The sequence below is a fragment of the Labeo rohita genome, unplaced genomic scaffold (genome assembly GCF_022985175.1).
Source record: "Labeo rohita strain BAU-BD-2019 unplaced genomic scaffold, IGBB_LRoh.1.0 scaffold_1388, whole genome shotgun sequence".
Classification (NCBI taxonomy): domain Eukaryota; kingdom Metazoa; phylum Chordata; class Actinopteri; order Cypriniformes; family Cyprinidae; genus Labeo; species Labeo rohita.
In genome coordinates this window covers 1-20,601 of record NW_026127547.1, presented here as the reverse complement: position 1 = coordinate 20,601, position 20,601 = coordinate 1, and the positions used below count along the sequence as shown (strand labels likewise).

The following is a 20,601-nucleotide window of genomic DNA, read 5'->3' as shown; positions in this document are numbered from 1 at the left end:
ACAGATCTTTCTGACTCCTGAGTCCAGCAGACGACTGTTGTTCAGGTCCATCTCTTTCAGGATGGTTTTGGAGGAGAGAACAGTAGCTAGAGCTAAACAGTTTTTCTCTGTCTGCTTACAATTATTCAGCCTTAAACGCAAAAAAATTATTCAAATTTATTCAGTACATATTGAACACACAAATTCAACATACTTCATATCTGCTCCACGTACAATTGGGAGTTATTTATAATGACTAAACAGAGACGTTATAATGTATTAAGTATGTTCACTCACTTCATTTTTTCCACTTTGCTATGAGAGTCCATCAAAAGAGCAGAGAGTTTCTTCCCACCCAGATCTCCTAATTTATCTTCACTCAGATCCAGTTCTGTCAGAACTAATGGATTTTTACCTAGTACTTTAGTAAGGTGCTCGCATGCCTCCTGTGCAGTAGGGCTTTTCAAAAAACTAAAGGAGGTAGAAGAGAACTTAGATTAGATAATCATGCTATAATTTCATGTCATTTGCAGCTTTCATCCTTCTTATGGGTCCAATGTAGTATTAATGTCATTGTTATTATAGCTGCCTCCACTTCTGCTGAGAAAATACAATTATACAAAAGAAAACTTGATTTCCAGACTCATGGAATTCAGTTGTGTGATGAAACAGAATTTCTTTCAACTGAATTTCAGTAAATTCTACTTTGTCATTTTAAATTTAAAATATAAGTATCCATTTGTCTTCTCTACATAGTTGTACAGCAGTGACTCCATGTATTTGACTTCTTTGAAATATTTGAAGAAAATTATCACCTGATGGTCTTTAATTTACAGTATCCTCCCTGCAGTAAATCAGTGAGCCCCTCCACTCCTGACTGTCCAGGATAATTTCCTCTAAGATCCAGCTCTGTCAGGTGTGAGTTTGACTTTAGAGATGAAGTCAAAGTTTTATATCCGTCTTCAGTAATACTACAATCTGCAAGTCTATATACATGTATAAAAAGATTGATTAAATGACATCATCTGCTTCAATTAAATTTCTAAACATGTCACATAAAATGTAATGTTGTAAGCTGTCAGAGAAATTAAAATAACATAGTCTCCACAGTCATCTAGATTTTTTATCATTTGATATACCAAATAGACATTTTGTAATGTATTCTGCATCTTTGTGATCTTGTGAACTTAGCTGGTAATTTTCCTCTGTCCATGTTTTGTGTTCCTCCTCATTACTTACTGATCGTTTGCACCTGTGTCTTGTTAGTTCAAGCCATGTCATAATTTTGAGATGAGAACATGTGACATTCTACTCTATCTGAATTATGTTTACCTATTAACAGCAAAGCCCTCATGTGCTCCTGAACTCGTAATTACAACTTGTGTGATGTAAATTCACAAACAGACATGTACATGAATGAAAATACACACTTCAGTTTCTCTAATCTGCATTGTGCATTTTCCAACAGAGGACAGATTTTCTCAATTCCTGTGTTTTGTAGTTTATTTCCACTCAGATCCAGCTCTATCAGGTTTGAAGGATTTGAATTAAATGCTGAAGTCAGAGCAGCACAACCTTCTGCTGTAATGCTGTTATTATTCAGCCTGCAGAGACAGAAAACAAAGACAGGAAACAGTATTCAGTTTATCTCAAACCCTTATTTAATAAACAACGACAGTTTTAATACAAAACAAGTGAAATTTAACATTCAAATAATGTTGTATTTGAAAGCCATTTTACGTACAGAAATATTAAACTATTTACAATACTCACGTCAATGTGTTGAGTTTACAGTGTTTATCCCGCAGTACAGCAGAGATCTGACCCACTTGTTTGTCTCCTAGGTTCTGTTTTTCTAGATTAAGATCTCTCAGGAGTAATGGGCTTTCACCCACAATTCCAGACACAAACTGACAGGCTTCATCTGCAGCAGGCTCTAAAAACCTGCAGAAGAGAAGATGAAAGATGATTCAATTTAGTTCTCTCCTAAACTTGTTATAATGAAAAAATCTAGAAATTATTGCTTGAAACCTATATTAAAAAATAAAATGCCATTAATGCCATTTTTTTTATTATTTCATCACATCTCACCTCAGTGTGTTCAGTTTACAGTTTGGATCCTGTAGTAAATCATTGAGCTGCTTCACCCCTGATTGTCCAGGATCATTTCCTGTGAGATCCAGCTCTATCAGGTGTGAAGGGTTTGATCTCAGAGCTGAAGCCAGAGCTTTATAACCTTCTTCAGTGATACTGCAGTTTGAAAGTCTAGAATAGGAATGAAAATGTAACATTAATTGATTATTCTAGAAATTTTCTGAGCAATTTAAATCCATGAAAGGAAACATTCTGTGAGATGGAAGCAAACCAAAAAAGGACCTTTAGTATGTCAGGCATCAACTCACGTGAGTTTTTCTAGTTTACAATTCTCTTTCAGTCCATCAGAGAGCAGCTCCACTCCTGAATCCTGTAGATTATTATTGCTCAGGTCAAGATCCCTCAGACTGCTGGAGTCTAAACTGAGAACTGAAGTGAGAGCTGAACAGCTTTCCTCATTTAGATCACAGTTACTGAGCCTGGATTAAAAAAAAAAAAGCAGTAGCAAGGATTGTAGGAAGCAGATGTGTTGAGAGTTAAGCAGCACCAGAGAAACCAGCAGATTACCAAAAAAAAATTTATCATTAATGTATTTTTTCCCCAGCCTTTAACAAACATGTCGGATGGGTTCGGGATCTCCCACAAAAGAAATGCTCAATATGTTCAATTACCAGCACTGACCAGCATAGGTCATTTTATATTTTGTCCACCCTTAATATAACATTTAATAAATATATAATATATTTTGTGAGTTCTGTTGTGTTGAGTGTAGCTAATAGCAAAATGTACTCACTTCAGTATTTTCAGCTGACACGCAGGATTTTTTAGTCCCTCACAAATCTTTTTGACTCCTGAATTCAGCAGACGGCTGTTGTTCAGGTCCATCTCTTTCAGGATGGGTTTGGAGGAGAGAACAGTAGCTAGAACTGAACAGCTTTTCTCTGTCAGCTTACAATTATTCAGCCTAAATGCAAAAAAAAAAAAAAAAAAAACACTGTGAACACTGGTGACCATAAACCTGAATAGAAAGTTCCAGAAGACTTTACATACAGAAATACTAAGGGTCAAAACAAGGATTGTCTATGTTTAACAACACATGGCAATCAGCTTCCAGAAAAGTCAGTAGGCACATTCAAATCCAGACTATAAATACTGTTTAGCAGTGTATTATCTGAGCACTTTGCTGCATTTACTGATTGCACTGTATTATTTTATTTCTGTAGTATGGATTTGCATACATGTTCTACATGAATAACCTTGCCTATAAAAACATGTTGACTCACTTCATTTTCTCCAGTTTGCTATGAGAGTCCATCAAAAGAGCTGAGAGTTTCTCCCAATCCAGGTCTCCTAATTTATCATCACTCAAATCCACTTCTTTCAGCAATAATGGACTTGAACCCAGAACTTTGGTAAGATAGTCACACGCTTCCTCTGCAGCAGGACTTTTCAAAAACCTACAGAAATTAGAAGACAATTTTGGATTAGAAAATCTTGTTGTAATATCTATACCGCTTGCTGCTCCAATCCTGCTTATTGGTGGAGTTCAGCATAAATCATTCCCACGAATATGTTTCCTTGGCAAGTGTATTAGTGTGACATTTTATTTGGTTTTTAGTTGTTCCTAGCTTAATTTAAATGTTACTCAGTTGTTTAAACTTCAGTCGTTTAAAGAGAACATATCATCAGCAAGCATGAAGATAATATTTGTGTTGTTGTTAAAAGATAGGAAAAGGGCTTCAGTTTTATTCCGAGGCCCAAACTGATAAAATATAGAACAAAGATATAGCTTCTCAACTGATTATGCAGAATGATTCCAGAAAGGTTATCGGAAATTGAAAATAAGTACTTGAAGGATTTAATCACCTAATGGTCTTCAGTTTATACCATCTATACTGTAGTAAATCATTGAGCTTCTTCACTCCTGATTGTCCAGGATCATTTCCTGTGAGATCCAGCTCTGTCAGGTGTGAAGTGTTTGAACTCAGAGCTGAAGCCAGAACTTTATAACCTTCTTCAGTGATACTGCAGTCTGAAACTCTGTATATGAAAGAAGCTGTTAGGTATTGCATGTTCTGTGCTAAATAAACAGAATAAAGAACACTTAAAGTTCAAACTAATATTGTAATGATAAATAATAGTTACAGAACTGAAAAAAACAACTTAGACAAATTATTGCCATAGAGCGTGCAAAAGTGTATGCTAATATAATAGAACTTTAAAATTGGAAAATACATGCATTGACCAATGATTTAATGCTAATATTTTACTAAACAAACTATTTGCCCAACAAAGAAAGTTGTCATTATTCATTTACCCTTGTGTTTTTTTTTTTTTTTTTTTTTTTTCAGACAGAATATTAGTCTAGGTCAAAGTGAAACTGAAGTGAATACAATAACTGAAATAATAGTCCAGGCAATCTAATCAAATCAACACATAAATGTGCAGAAAATTCAAATGCAGAAAAGTACATTCATGAAAAAACACACTTTAGTTTTTCTAATTTGCATTCTGTGCTTTTCAACAGAAGACAGATCTTCTGTATTCCTAAGTTTCCAAGTTTATTTCCACTCAGATCCAGCTCTATCAGGTTGGAAGGATTTGAATTAAATGCTGAAGTCAGAGCAGCACAACCTTCTTCTGTAATGTTGTTATTTTTCAGTCTGCCGAGAAAAAGAGAGAGTGAAAGGGAAATCAAAAAACAAAGATTGGAAACATTCTTTAGATTATTTCATTCACAACACACAACTAACAACTAAAGAAGAATAAAAATATATGATAGTTTAACTAATCTTAGTCCTCTAAAAAAGAACCACAATGCCAGTATTTTGTAAATGAAATATCAAACACTATTATACCTTAAGGGTATTTGTAAAGTACCACAATTCTACTACTGAACCAAAAAAAAAAAAAAAATAGAACAGGAAAAGTAATTGAATAATAGATGATCCAAATGGAGATCATCGTTATTTTATCTATTAAAACAAAGCATTCCATACCCCCTTTAAACAACAACAAAAAATAAATAAATAAATAAAATAATAATAATAATAATAATAAAACAATAATAATCACATGTAAGCGTCACTACACAGGATTATGGTGAACAGGATCCCTACAGGTATGTAGAGATCTTTGCTATATTGGTAAGTTAGCTTAAAGGATAAGCTAAAATAGGATAAAGCCAAATCTTATTTTGTGATATTGTAACGGAGTTATGGATGAATCATGAGGCGGGGGATCCATTTCCAACAGCTTTATTTTCTCAGACAACGTCAACAAGCAAGGGTCGGCAACGGCAGACTGGTGTGGTGAAGGCAAATCCAAACGAATAGTTAAAGTCCAGGCAAAGGGTCGGGGCTGGCGGCGTTCAAAGGGGATAATCCGTGAGAGTAGCGAGGGTCGGCAAAAGGCAGGCAGCAAAGGTTCACACACAGTATTAACAGTCCGGTTGGCAACGTAGTAACAGTCCGAGAAGAAAACGCTCAGGATTGACAGCATAACTAATCAAAACTTCGCGAGGGGGCGAGCCGGCGCGAAGCGCCTAAAATGGCCGCCAAGGGGAAGTGAACCGGGGAGACCCGGAACCGGAAGTGGTGAGCCCCAGGCACGGGATTGTGGGTAATGCAGTCTTAGTACTCCGGTGAGGGTTCCCGCTGGTGCGGGATAGGGGGAGCCACAGAGACCGCGTTTGTGACAGATATAGTCATTTTATTTCAAAACAACAATTTATATCATGACATTGTTTTTTTATCTTTGTTATTAATAATAAGAACCCAGATGCAAGTAACAAACTAAAGGACAACTACAATAAAACAAAGACACAAAAAAAAAATAGAGAGGGTCCTATATATAAATATATATATAAAATTTTATTCCAAAAAGCAAACCAAACTTTTATTTTGACGGGTTGCTGTGAAGACCTTTAGGGTCTTTATTATATGGCGATAGTTTTCCACAAAAGAAACAGTAAAATACTCATGAAGTGACTCTCAGAGCAGTTCTAGAGATTATGTTCACATATTGAGGCAGCAGAGGCTGAAAACACAGCGGGTGTCACGCGTATGTGTGCAGTAAACAAAACTGCGCTTCTGCGCCATTTACAGACACGCAGAAATACGGCTCTTATTAAAATGCATTCTTTAAGTACCGGTACTAGTACAATGCGGAACCATTTTTAAAAGCAGGGTATCGCGGTAATTTTTAAGTACCAGTACCTGTATATTATGCAACACTACTATGACTGCACCATCTCCCTTAAACGTCCATCGAGTTTGAACTTGCTGCTTCCTAGCAACAGCTTTCTTAACAGAAACTTTGCTTTCAAATACTCAGATCAATGTTTTATGTCTTATTATTTACTTTTGTGGCAAGAAGCTGTGTAATAAGCGGGATAATGTACATCCAGCCGGTTGCTATTGCTAAATAAAGCCCTTCAGTCTTGTACAACAGCCCTCCTCTTCACGTCGGGCTGCTGATAAGCCTGTCAGACTTTATTCTGCGATAGAAACCAGCTGGATGTACATTATTCCTTAATTAAACCATGTAAAATACTCACGTCAATGTGTTAAGTTTACAGTGTTTATCCTGCAGTAGAGCAGTGATCTGTTTCACTTGTGTGTCTCCTAGTTCACGTTCATTCAGATTCACCTCTTTCAGGAGTAACGGGTTTTTACCCACAATTCTAGTCACATACTGACAGGCTTCATCTGCAGCAGGACCCAAAAACCTGCAGAAGAGAAGATGAAGCAGGATTTATTTCAACTAAACTGGGAGTAATAAAAAACAGCATCTGGTTCAGATGGTAAACTGTGTGAAATTATTAATCTAGAATTGTCATGAAGCACTTTATTACAGAAATAAAATTTCTACAAATAATTAACTTGCCACATAATTTTTTTTGCATTATTTAACAATGTCTCACCTCAGCGTCTTCAGCTGACAGTTTGGATCCAGTAGTAAATCATCAAGCTCCTGCACTCCTGATTGTCCAGGATCATTTCCTGTGAGATCCAGCTCTATCAGGTGTGAAGGGTTTGATCTCAGAGCTGAAGCCAGAGCTTTATAACCTTCTTCAGTGATACTGCAGTCTGAAACTCTAGAAATGGAATGAAAATGTAGGCAAATGAGGCAAAAAAGTCTCAAATGTTGAGATTTTTCAAAAATGTGTAATTGTCAATATTTATGAAATGTTTTTCAAGACAGATGCACACTAACTTATGTACAAAGGTGACATTACTGACCGAAATGTTCTGTTCATGCTTAAATTCACCAAAACCTAACCTGAGTATCTGCAGTGTGCACTGAGAATTTCCCAGTAGAGTGGAGATTTTAGTCACTCCAGAGTTTCCAAGTTTATTTTTACTCAGATCCAGCTCTTTCAGGACTGAAGTGTTTGAATCAAATGCTGACGCCAGAGCGGCACAACCTTCTGCTGTAATATTAATGCAACTAATTCTGTATAAGAAAGTAAACAAATAAGTTATAAATATAATTATGCATCTAGTAGATTTGGCTAATACTACTTTAGTCGACCAATATTAGAATTGCATGATACAAGTATTTCAGTAGTAAAAACACTTACTTTAGCTTTTCCAGTCTACACTGTTTATTCTTAAACAGAGTCAAAAAAATCTCCAATCCTGAGTTTCCGACTTTAGTCCCACTCAGATTCAGCTCTGTCAGATTTGAAGGGTTTGCATTTAAAGCTCTAGTCAGAACACAACAATCTTCTGCTGTGATATCACTGTTATTCAGACTGTGTTAAGAGAAAATGGACAACAACATATTTACCAAGAGTTAGTTGTTAGTTAAAAGTCAACACTCTCTGGTAAACAATATATAAAATATCCAGCAGCAAGTTTATACATGTTGAAATTGTCAAAATAATGATAACACTTACATCAGTGTGTTGAGTTTACAGTGTTTGTCCTGCAGTACCATAGCAAGTTTCTCTAATCCATCATGTCCAAGTTTATGTTCACTCAGATTCAGCTTTCTAAGGAGTAACAGGTTTTTACCCACAATTCCAGTCACATACTGACAGGCTTCATTTGCAGGAGAATTCAAAAACCTGAGAGAAGAAAAGAGAAGATGAAGCAGGATTCAATTAAACTATACCCAGTGTAATAAAAATAACATCTGATTCTGATGGGAAATGATAAATTGTTTAACTTGAATTTACTTTAATTCAACAGATTGCATTAGTGAAATAATAATGTGTATTAATTCAACAGCATGTTATTACATCATTTAATCATGGCCCACCTTAGAATTTTCAGGGAATATTTTGGATTCTGTTCTAAATCACTGAGTTCCTTCACTCCTGATTGTCCAGGATCATTTCCTATGAGATCCAGCTCTGTCAGGTGTGAAGTGTTTGATCTCAGAGCTGAAGCAAGAGCTTTATAACCTTCTTCTGTGATACTGCAGTCTGAAAGTCTACAGTAACGAGATTAGAATAAATTGCATTTGACCTTTTTTAATATAGAGGAACTTTTTGAGCATTATTAATTGTACAAATAAAACCTGTCATGCAGCATTACTACAACTACGACCTGAAAACGTCTAGGTTGCGTACGTAACCCTCGTTCCCTGAAGGAGGGAACGGAGACGTTACATATGGGAACTCGCCTGAGAGACCAATCATCTCTGAGCCTTATTCAAAAGGCAAATGAACATTGGCGAGTGGTATTTGCATGTGAAGCCACTCCCCAGTACATACGGGTATATAAGATGGCGGCATGCAACCACTCATTCAGGTTTTCGCTGAGGAGCCGAGTCGCAACCCGGTGTCAGCGCGACGTAGGGTCGTGGCAGGGGATGTAACGTCTTCGTTCCCTCCTTCAGGGAACGAGGGTTACGTACGTAACCTAGACGTTCCCCTTCAGTCGTTTCACTACGACGTTACATATGGGAACAGACCCATGGAAAAGGCCACGACCCTGACGCCGCGTTACGCACAGACCCACGTGCTGACAAGCGGACGTGTCAGCAGACGGATATGAACGTAACCTTCCCAACGCCCTGAGGGCCGATAAAGGGGCCCCACAAGGATGCCAGTTGTTACTGAAGCATGAGTTGGGGGGGCGGCGCACATGAGATCTCTACATATGGAATGAAAATAATTCAATATATCTGTTATTTCTAGAGATATTTGAGGGAAACAGAGGCCTTCTGGCTGACCATGGAAAAATAGTGAAACATGTTGCCACAACCTGCTGAGCAAAGGAAACTCAACCGGAGCACAGCCAGGCACTACTCCGCAGCTAGGCCTGACTGCGGGGCATGGAGGACCCAAGGTTCACCGGAGGGAACAGCTAAGGAATATAGCGCACGGATCCCGTGGGAATGGCGCAGCAAGCTGACACCAGCCAGTCTCCCGTTCACCTGATGTCTACGTTAAGACACGGGAGGACACGGCCTCGACGCAAAGGTTGTAGAACCTAGCGAAGGTATTAGGTGTCGCCCAGCCCGCAGCTCTACAGATATCTGCTAGTGAGGTGCCATGAGCCAACGCATAGGATGAGGCAACACTCCATGTGGAGTGGGCACGAACACCTAAGGGGCATGGCTCTCCCTGGTTTTGGTAAGACGGGGAGATGGCTTCTACCACCCAATGGGCCAACCTCTGTTTGGGGACAGCATTCCCTTTCTGCTGACCTCCGAAGCAGACAAAGAGTTGCTCGGTGCATCTGAAGTGCCGAGTACGGTCCACGTACATATGCAGAGCGCGAACTGGACACAACAGCGCAGAAGCTGGGTCTGCCTCCTCCAGGGGCAGAGCTTGCAGGTTCACCACCTGATCGCGGAAAGGCGTGGTGGGAACCTTGGGCACATAGCCGGGTCGGGGTCCCAGGATGACCGAATTCCAGGCACGCTTCGCTGACAGAGAAGGCTTGTAGGTCCCCTATCCTCTTGATGGAGGCCAGTGCAATCAGGAGCGCTGTCTTAAGAGACAGATGTTTCAGCTCTACTGATGCGAGTGGCTCAAATGGAGCCTCCCGCAGACCCTGAAGGGTGACTGAGAGATCCCAAGAGGGTACAAGGTGCGGTCTGGGGGGGATTAACCCTTCTCACACCTCTAAGGAACCTCACGATGAGTTGGTGCTTACCAAGGGATGCTCAATCCACTGCATCGTGATACGCTGCAATGGCAGCAACGTACACTTTGAGAGTCGAAGGGGACAGCCTGTGCTCCAACTTCTCCTGCAGGAAGGAAAGCACTACTGCAATCGGACATCTCTGTGGGTCCTCTCCGTGAGAGGAGCACCAGTCAACAAACAGACCCCATCTCAGTGCATAGGCCTGCCTTGTAGAGGGAGCTCTGGATTGAGTGATAGTATCTATCACGGCCTGTGAAAGGCCGGAGAGGTCTGACGCGTCCTGTCCAGGAGCCAGACGTGCAGGTTCCATAGATCGGGACGCGGGTGCCAAATTGTGCCCATCCCCTGAGAAAGAAGGTCTCTCCTCAAGGGGATCTTCCAGGGAGGGGCTGCCGCAAGGGAAATGAGGTCTGGAAACCAGGTCCGGGTGGGCCAGTGTGGCGCAACCATCAGAACCTGCTCTTCGTCCTCCCTGATCTTGCACAGAGTCTGTGCAAGGAGGCTCACTGGGGGAAAGGCGTACTTGGGTCCGGGAGGCCAGCTGTGTGCCAGCACATCCCTGCCGAGGGGGGCCTCGCTGAGGGAGTAAAACAGCTGGCAGTGGAAGGCTTTGGGGGAAGCAAACAGATCTATCTGGGCTTCGCCGAAATGGCTCCAAATCAGCTGGACTTCCTTGGGGTTGGAGTCGCCATTCTCCAGGATGGGTGGACTGCCGTGAGAGCTGGTCGGCTGCACGGTTGAGTTCTCCTGGAATGTGAACAGCACGTAGCGATTTCAGCCACGTCTGACTCCACAGGAACAGACGGCGGGCGAATTTGGCTCTTTTTGTGAAAATGTGGGTACCGTTAACCCGTGGGCTAAATACACAGCGGCTCCCGGCCCTCCACCGGGATGGGGGATGTAGGTGTTGTCATCCCCAAAAGAGCAATCTCCTCCACCTCTGGGGTGCCTGCGTTAGGGACGCTTCCTCGCAGCTCTCCTGCGGGTATTCCTGGCCGGTCCCTGGAACGCGGGCGGCGCCGCTCTCCCATGGCCGGATCGACTCGGTCGGGCCGCCAGTCTGGCATCGTGTGCCTCGGCAGGGGACAGAGCCGGTGTCTTTGAAGCCGCAGGGGGGCGCCCTCGGTGACGGGCAGGCGGAGGTTGAGGCCTCGCGGCGAGGGAGGATTGTTTTATAGCCTCAGTCTCCTTCTGGACCGCCGAGAACTGCTGGGCAAAGTCGTCGACGGTGTCGCCGAATAGGCCGCTCTGGGAGATGGGAGCGTCAAGAAATCGAGCTTTGGCGACGTCTGCCGTGGACATCACCTGGCCAAGGGATCGTGCCGTCACCTTCGTCGCCCGGAGAGCGAAGTCAATGGCGGCACGGAGTTCCTGCATCGCCCCTTGGTCAGGGCCACCCTCGCGCAGATGTTTTAACACTCTGGCTTGGTAGACCTGTAGGGTCACCATGGCGTGCAGGGCAGTGGCAGCCTGTCCAGCGGCGTGAGAAGCCCTACCCGCGAGAGCGGACGAGAGCTTACACGCCCTGGACAGGAGATGGGGCCGGTCCCGCCAGGTGGCAGCGCCGCGCGGGCATAAGTGCACCGCGACAGTGCGCTTAACCTGAGGGACCGCCACATAACCCTTGGCTGTCCCACCATCGAGAGGAGCTGGGACGTGGACGAGAGGAGTACGGGGCTCGCCAAGTCCTCACCAGCTCCTCATGCACCTCCGGGAAGAATGACACTGGGGGGGGGAGCGCGGCGGTGCCGCGGGTGGCGACCCCAGAAACCAATCATCCAGCCTTGAAGGATCGGCCGGAGGTGTTTTAGGCACCTCCAAACCGATCTCCATGGCAGCTCGGAGGAGCATAGCCGACAGTTCGGCGTCCGCCTCAGACGGGGCGGCGACCGAAGAGGGGCGCCAACCCGCCGAAACGTCCGCCTCACCGTCCGACTCTCCCTCTGATGCTGAAGCAGACATCTCTACCTCCTGAGGAGCACCAAAGAAGACACTCGGCCAGGCTTGCGGGGAAGTGAACTGCTCTGGCCACTCAACGGGACCGCACAGTGATGCAGAAGTCCGCAGGGCTTTGCCAGCCGACGGAACATTCTGCACAATCACCTTTAAGTCCCCCAAGTGTCTCGCCGCGGCAGCCGGAAAACCTTGACAGCTTAATCTACCGCGAACGAGCGGCGGGACTTCAACGCGGCCATGGTCATGCATTCGCAATGAACGCATGAACCATCCGTGAACGATGCCTCAGCGTGCTCTCGGCCCAGGCACGTGAGACAGTGATCATGTCCGTCCAGCGAGGCAAGGAAACTGCCACATGCAGAAGCGCACGGCCGGAGAGACATCACAGGAAAAATGCTCTCAACGGCCGTGAGAAATTTGCTCTTTTTCGATCCCGGTTTGCCCAGGGAGAACCGCGGCACAACTGTGCACTCAGACGGGAAGCTCGCTGGATTGCAAGGCGGCTCCTTGCCGTGATAACGGCAGCCCGTAGGATCTCGCTGGCGGCTGCCAAACGCTCTTTTAGAATCACTCTTTTAGTGTTGGCAGCACGCCAGCGGGGAGAGAGCACGAACTCACAGAAACTCTTTTGTGTTTTTTTCTTTTCTTTCGTTGTCTCAGCTCAGTGACGAGGCTCCAAAGCGAAAATCTGAATGAGTGGTTGCATGCCGCCATCTTATATACCTGTATGTATGGGGGAGGGGCTTCCCATGCAAATACCACTCACCAATGTTCATTGGCCTTTTGAATAAGGCTCAGAGATGATTGGTCTCTCAGGCGAGTTCCCATATGTAACGTGTAAAGCCTATCCATTGACGTGAGTGACATAAGTTCGAATCTGATCAAACAAAATTTATTTTTGCTACATGATGTGACCTAAAATCATTTACAAAAATAAATAAAGACAGGGTCTGTGTTTTTTGTAAGTGCAAATGAAGTGAAGAAGCAAAGGAACAGCAAGTTTCTTTTTTCACAGTCTCACATTTTACAGGCCTGTTTAGGGTGACCACCTGTCCCGCTTTGATTTGTGCTGCACAGCATTTTCACCACTTGTCCCGCACGTTGCATATTGAGAAAATGTCCCGCATTTTCATCAGTCTGTTGGTTTTAATGATTATATTAAAAAAAATGTCCATGTGTTCTTTTGCCTTTTTAAGAAAGCTTTTTATTTATTCTTTTTGCAGCATAGTTTCTGTGCAAAGGGTTTGTAAATCTCATCAAGTGATCTAGAACCACAGACGGAAAATGGTCGAGCGCACAGAAAAACACTATATTCTCCATTCTTTTTAAACAATAATAAAAAAAGCACCCTAAGAAACACAGATCAGCGCATATGACAACAGATATGTAATCAGCATTACATAACAGTAGAAAATGTATCAGTCTCACATGTGTCCCGCAAAATCACATCTATGTCCCGCAACAGCCCTATTGCCAGGTGGTCACCCTAGGCCTGTTCCACTAAAAACGGCTGGGTTACTATTGGTTTATTTTTTAGTAACTGGTAGTTTTGTTGGGGTTTATTTGTTCCTGTTTTAAAACATTAATTTTAAAAACTGGAAACCTGTTAAATATGTTAATTTAGTTCAGATAATTTTGCATAAACAGATTTTTAAAAAAATGAAAGAAAACAAAAAAAGTGCTGACACGCTCTGAAGTTGACATTGACATGTATATATTTAAGCAATTTTAATAAGAAAACTACAGCTAACAAATTTAATAATTTCATAATAATAATAGAATAATAAAATAAATTTATTTTCTAGTGCTTTTAAATGTTAAAACATTAAAATACACCATTAAAGATTCCATTAAAGATTACAAAATAAGCAAAAAGAGGAGAAATACATTCAAAACACATATGAAAATAATAATAATAATAATAATAATAATAATATTATATATATATATATATATATATATATATATATATATATATATATACACACACACACACACACACACATACATATTACAGCCACAGTTTTACAAATAATCGTTTATTTAATTGGTTTGAAATATTGACGTTTATAAATAACAGTTGTGGGATGCCTGCCATTGTTCTAAAATAAGGTTTTAATTCTGGCATGCTAAATTATCCTTGGACGAATGTGCCTGCACATTCACTTAAATTATTTTTTTATAATAGCATACAAACTTAAATACAGTAGTTGTTTTTGGTCATAATAGAACATCATTCAGCTAGGTTATGCTACTTTTGTATATTAGGCAGCTTGAAATGTGGAACTGAAATAAATTGTCAAATAGAAAACAAAATATACTTTATGAAAATATGCATGAATGATCACTTCTGACTCACTCGGTTTATTGTTTTTAATTTACTTTAAGTAAGACTAATTAAATCAATGTGCTGACTTAGCTAGCTATAGCCTATAGTAGCCAACATATCGACAATGCACACGTAAAGCACAATGAAGTGTGCATTAACAATTAATAAAAATGTTAATGGGTTTCTCAAGTCCTTTTTACATCCCTTAAGGGTTTTCTTAGGAATGTTTGCACATGTGCGCTCTTCAAAACGCTTATAGAGGATGTGCAAAAACACATAGATTAAAAAGCATTTATATTTAGATTGAATGTAAGATATATATTGTAGTGCATGTTAGCTTGCTAACTGTGCCCAAAATGTATTTAAGCCCATATGCTTTACTAACAAGAAACTATGCTTAAAGGAACACTCCACTTTTTTTGCTAATAGCTTAGCATAGATCATTGAATCAGATTAGACCATTAGCATCGAGCGAGATTGATTTAATGATTTATGCTAAGCTATTAGCAAAAAAAGTGGAGTTCCCCTTTAACCACAGGTCGAAAGCTGTAGTTCCAACCACATAAGTTTGCGACGCTGTTTGTGAATGTTCATTTGAACTATGTCTTTGAGAAAAAACACTGAATCATTGAACCATGTTGATAACAACGGAACATCTGACCATTGTTGGTTAACAATGTTTTTGGGAAACACACAGAATATTGTTTCTTGTGCCACCTGGTGGATATTAGGTGAAGCACAACAATGTTTTTAAAAAATCTGAAATAGGGAGCTCTGTGATCCTAATCATTCAGCTAGCGTGAATTCAGCTGCCGCGTGAAAAAACATGCATTCTCAGTGGCCAAATCTGTATTTTAAACTTGTGTGTCAAAGGGTTAACAGAAAAGGTCTCTAATAATTCTTAATAAAAACTTTAGGATAAAAACTTTCAAACGCATACTTTACATTTTATGCATTTAATATATTATATATAAAACATTTGAGACAAAAAAAAACAACAAAAAAGTTATGATACACAAGGCAACTGTTTGAGAAATACTGCTGGGTAATGATTATATTAATGGGCAATCAAATACCGGGCCTATGACTGATCCAGACAAAACATTGCTAACTGGGACAGTGGGAGAGTCCTCAAACAACATTGTTTGCCAACGTTGCTCAAAAAGTTTCCCTGTGTATCATCACCTTAATACAAAAACTAACTATTACTATTAACTATTGTTAAAATTAAATATTCATTCATTGAACTCACCTGAGTTTTTGCAAAGTGCATTTTGTATCCGCTAATCCATTCTGGAGTTTCTTCACTCCTGAATCCTGTAGATTATTGTTGCTCATGTCAAGCTCTTTCAGACTGGGGTTTGATCTCAGGACTGTAGCGAGAGCTGAACAGCTTTTCTCTGTTAGACCACAATTACACAGCCTAAAATATTAAACATGAGAGAGAGAGAGAATTTACAAACACAAAGTGCATGCATGCTAACATTTAGTTATTACTGAGAATTACTGTGTTTTCAGCACCTGGTTTCTATAACATACTGTATATCAACAATAATAAATGAACACAATACTCACATCAGTGTGCTGAGTTTACAGTGTTTATCCTGTAGTAGAGCAGCGATCTGATTCACTTGTGTTTCCTCTAGTTCACGTTTACTCAGATTCAGCTCACTCATGAGTAATGGGTTTTTAATGTGAAGAAACTCAGTCAGATATTTACAGGCTTCTTCTGCATCAGGACTTTGTAACAACCTGGACACAGTAAATGTACAGACATTACCTGCCATACAGTGATTAATTTTCACAAGCTTGTAAAAAGCCTTTAGTCATTTTATAGCTCTTACAATTGTCTTTTTAACAGTTTAATTTTAATTTGAAACTTTTTTAAGAATACTCACCGCAGTGTCTTCAGTGAGTAGTACTGACTCTGTAGTAAATCATCGAGCTCCTTCACTCCTGAATGTCCAGGATCATTTCCTCTGAGATCCAGCTCTATCAGGTGTGAAGGGTTTGATCTCAGAGCTGAAGCCAGAGCTTTATAACCTTCTTCAGTGATACTGCAGTTAGAGAGTCTACAGAAAATAAATCCATGAATTACAATTAACTTTGGTTAAAATTATATGACACATTTATGGGAAAATTCTTACATTTTTTAAAACAGGGTCCATATTCACAAAATGTTTTATCCTACCACTAAGAATTCTCCTAAATAGCAGTAAACAATTTTAGTTAAGAGTTTTCTCTTAAAACCTATTAACAAAGCTGTTAAAACAAACTTTTGGAACTAAGGAATAGAGAGAAGTCTTAAGCTAAGCTTAAGCTGACCTCACAGCTAAGGATGATATCAGCATTCTTATTAACTATGCAAAGTGAACGGCTGATGGGCGAGGGGTCTCTGTCAAAGATTTATTCATGGCAATATTGAAAGTGTGATATTATGTTGCCATATTCAAATATTGCATTGGTTTTAATGGTAACTGTAATGGTGCCTATTGGCTATTATCTACTGGTAACTGTTTTTAAAGGAAGCGTGCACTTTGCTCAGGGGATCAGCCTTTGATCCGGGGTTTTCCACATCTCTGAGTCTTGGGACAGTTTTATTATAGATCTGCATTTAGAGTTCAGTGTTTGTATTCCCTGTGCAATTTGAGATAAAATTAACAATAGTCTTTTTATTATTGTGGTATGTTTTTACATTTGTATTGCCAAAATTACTTTTAGGAAAAACGCTAGCAACAATTGGGTGTTTTTTACTGTGTACTCAAATAAAAACTCCTGAAGTTTGGATTTTTTTTCTTTAGAAAATTGTATTTAGGTGTTTTACACTTCCAAATAACATTTTCTCTACATATAACATTCCCCAAGCAAGTTATAGCCATTTATTACAATATTACTATGGGCGCTTTTTAGTGAAAAACAGGCCTATTTAGTTTATTGACAATATAGATGTGTCCAAAAACATTTCAGGAGTAAAGTCACAGTAGAAACAGTGTTATATAATAACAAAACAGTAAAAGGTGACTTTTTCAGATAAATATATTCTTAATCTGAGTATGAACAATAAACACATACAGTGTAACATTATAGCAAGTAGTGACAACAACTGCACAAATTGTCTTGTGCAGCAAAAATACAAACAGTCCGAATTATTCACAAACTACAAACAAAATGAGAGAGAAATAACAGAAAAACAGAAGAAAGAGCAAATGATCTTTATAAACGATATAAGAAATAGTCACATAATATAACAACCAAATAGATCGCTCCGCTGGCTGTAGCCTGTGTCGGAATCTATTTTACTGGGACATTGCATAGCGACGCAAAAACCTAAATTCCAGTTTTCCATATCTCTTTATCCGATATGTACTGCTGTTTCATCCTTGTTTTTGGTTTCTGTTATGTCAAAGGGCTCTATCGTTTGTATTTATGCGCTTTTTTAAAGAGTGCTGTCAAGCAAATGTGTTATTTTGCGCTTGTTTTCATGCACGCAGGAAGCGTTTTACTTTCACTTTGCGCTTGTTCAAATTTCCAAAGAAACATGCTAATTGATGGTTCCAGAGACTAAAACCTATGTTTATTGGTTGAATAGATGACAGTTTTAACCAATCTGGGCACTTGGGTGGGACTAAGCATCAAAAATCGTTCCTGTTTGGCTCAGAGGAATGAAATGCATTGGTTTCCTCTGACAAATCAACGCTGAGGAAATGTGATGATGTAATCACGTTCGCAACGGAGCCTCTGAATATCAATAAGACAAATGCGATATCACTGAAAAGAGGAGAATGCTTAAAGCATTCAAATTGCATTAGCGGTTCAAAAGTTATTAAACATTTAATAACAATAGTTATTTTTAGCCGCCGGCGGCTGTCTCGGTCTTTGAGGGTTAAGAACAAAAGCTTCTATTTCTCTCGTGTGGATGCGTTGGGTCTATTTCAGACAAGTTTTCACTGCCATGCATCTCTCACAAATACAAGCAACTATTAATTAATTTTACCATGGTCACAGCCATATCACCCTGCAGCCCAAGACTGGTTGCCCACTGAAGCTAAGCAGGGCTGAGTCTGGTCAGTACCTGGATGGGAGACCTCCTGGGAAAACTAGGTGCTCACCTTGAGGTCTATGTCGGTCCTAATGCCCCAGTATAGTGATGGGGACAATATACTGTAAAAAGCACTGTTATATAAATGCGCTTATTCATTCATTCAACACTGCATATTATATTATATGCATAATACTTTATGACACAGCCTGTCATCCGTACCAGTTGTACATAACAACTTTAACAAATTACTTAGTTTTTGTCTCTTAAAAGAAACTAAATGCCTTAAGTTATTAAAAAACAAAACAAAACAAAACAAGAATAAAGCAGAGGTTGATCATCTATAACAGCTCTATATTCCCTGCTCCACTCACATTATTGGCAGGGACAATCTACCAGAGCTGTGCAATCCCTTTTTCATGCAAGCACGTTGTTAAATCTAAATCAGTTGTTTATTTGGGCATTTCAGTGTGTAAGTGAATGTTTATAAATGTGAAAGTGTAAATAATATTTTGTGAATCAGATTGCAATTTGTATCTTTTGTGTTTTTTCTAGTTTTACATTTTTACACCTTGTTCATACACTCAAAAAATGAACTTTCACTGTCGTTAGTTTCACTCTATACATCCATGTTCACATTACTTAAAAAATGCATGTAACGTCATGGACTTAATATAACTGAGTGGTTTCTACAAAAAGCTAACATTGTCAGCTTTACTTAAGTGTTTGTTCAGTCAACTTAACAACGCTGAGTGAAATGCACAAATTAGTTATACAATGTAGGATGGACCTTTAGGTGCACCGTAGCTGCAGCAGAAGACAGACAAACCACATTGAGGAAAAGATGCGGGTGACTCTGCTTGTCAGGTATGAATTAAATTCTTTACCATCCTGATAAATACTGCTTTGAAAAAGTGATTTAAGTCTGCACAAACAGTTTTTATTAAAGTTACCAGTTTATTTTGGTGCCTGGCAATGCTAATCTGTTGCATACAGGCTACATTTTCATTCTCTAGTAGGTTTCCATTTTAGTCAGTTATGTTAACTCATGTTTCTCTCTCAAAACAAGCATGTGGCAATGTAAGGACTGCAAAATAACAGTGTCAACTAGATGGCAGCACTATAATGTTAGATTAACACATGGCTAATTTGGTCACAGTAATTGTTTCCCATGTACTTATAACATGGAATGTACTACGGAGTTATCTTAATTGTTTATATGCTAAGGAAACTGGTGTTTACAATGTTCTGTTTATTTGATCATGCCCATGTGGAGGTAGCCTAATTGTTGTTTTGTCTTCAGATTTCATTGAATAACCCTGAATGTATTTTTAAAAATGAAAGATCCTCAGTGTTGTGTTATGTCTTTTAAATCAGATTGCTGCTGAGTTTACTTGAATTACCACCACTCAACTGATTTAGACAAACATGGATACAGAAGTAAACTGGCTAGCATCTACCAATAAAGGAGCTGCAGGACGGAACATGTGTAAACTAATGGCTGTCATTGAGAAGGTTTGTGATACCACTTGCTGACGTCACTTCCCGTTTGTTGCGTTTGTTGCGGTCGCACGCCTAGAGTTTGAGCTCCGTAAAGCTAATTTGTTATTGCCTATTTTTTAATCTAAATCAATTTTATACACCATCATTTTCATATCTTATAACGTGTGAATATACCCCCTATTGTATTTTACAACTAAAACAACCGGATTGCCTTGTTATCACTAGTTTTGTTTTGATTTCCAGAGTCCGCTAGCTTATAGCCCGTTAGCAGCACCAGCGTGGTTGCCGCTAATATTGTTTGCATCGTTTACACACTATTTACACACATTACCATTGTCTAATCACTGCTGCTTGCTTTAATGGCGAATTTGTGTCTACCTCTGAGTGCAGGTGAGGACACGTTCGAGCTGCACTCGTTGCAGCTCGAACTGGAGGCCGTGGAGAAGCAGATTCAGGAGCTGTTGGAGAGGCAGACCGAGCTGAGAGAGCGGAGAGCCGCTCTCGAATCCTCCCGGGTAAGTATGCAGCGTGATACTACCACTCTGACCACCTCGACTCCGTGTGCTTCTCTGCACAGGTCCTGTGCACCCTGGACG

General features: G+C 40.1%; 1 protein-coding gene across 1 annotated transcript; it reads right to left on the bottom strand.

The window, feature by feature from the left end:
* Positions 1-3: 3 nt before the first annotated feature.
* On the bottom strand, positions 4-16,496 carry LOC127158204 (ribonuclease inhibitor-like; the record flags this gene model as incomplete). Its single annotated transcript, XM_051101356.1, has 12 exons — positions 16,362-16,496; positions 16,039-16,215; positions 15,716-15,886; positions 6,998-7,171; positions 6,632-6,802; positions 4,563-4,736; positions 2,071-2,244; positions 1,753-1,923; positions 1,410-1,583; positions 795-965; positions 277-450; positions 4-130 (listed from the first exon to the last, which is right to left on the bottom strand). Coding segments are annotated over exons 2-12 (1,782 nt in total), but the record flags the coding sequence as incomplete, so codon positions are not given.
* Between the last annotated feature and the right edge of the window lie 4,105 nt (positions 16,497-20,601).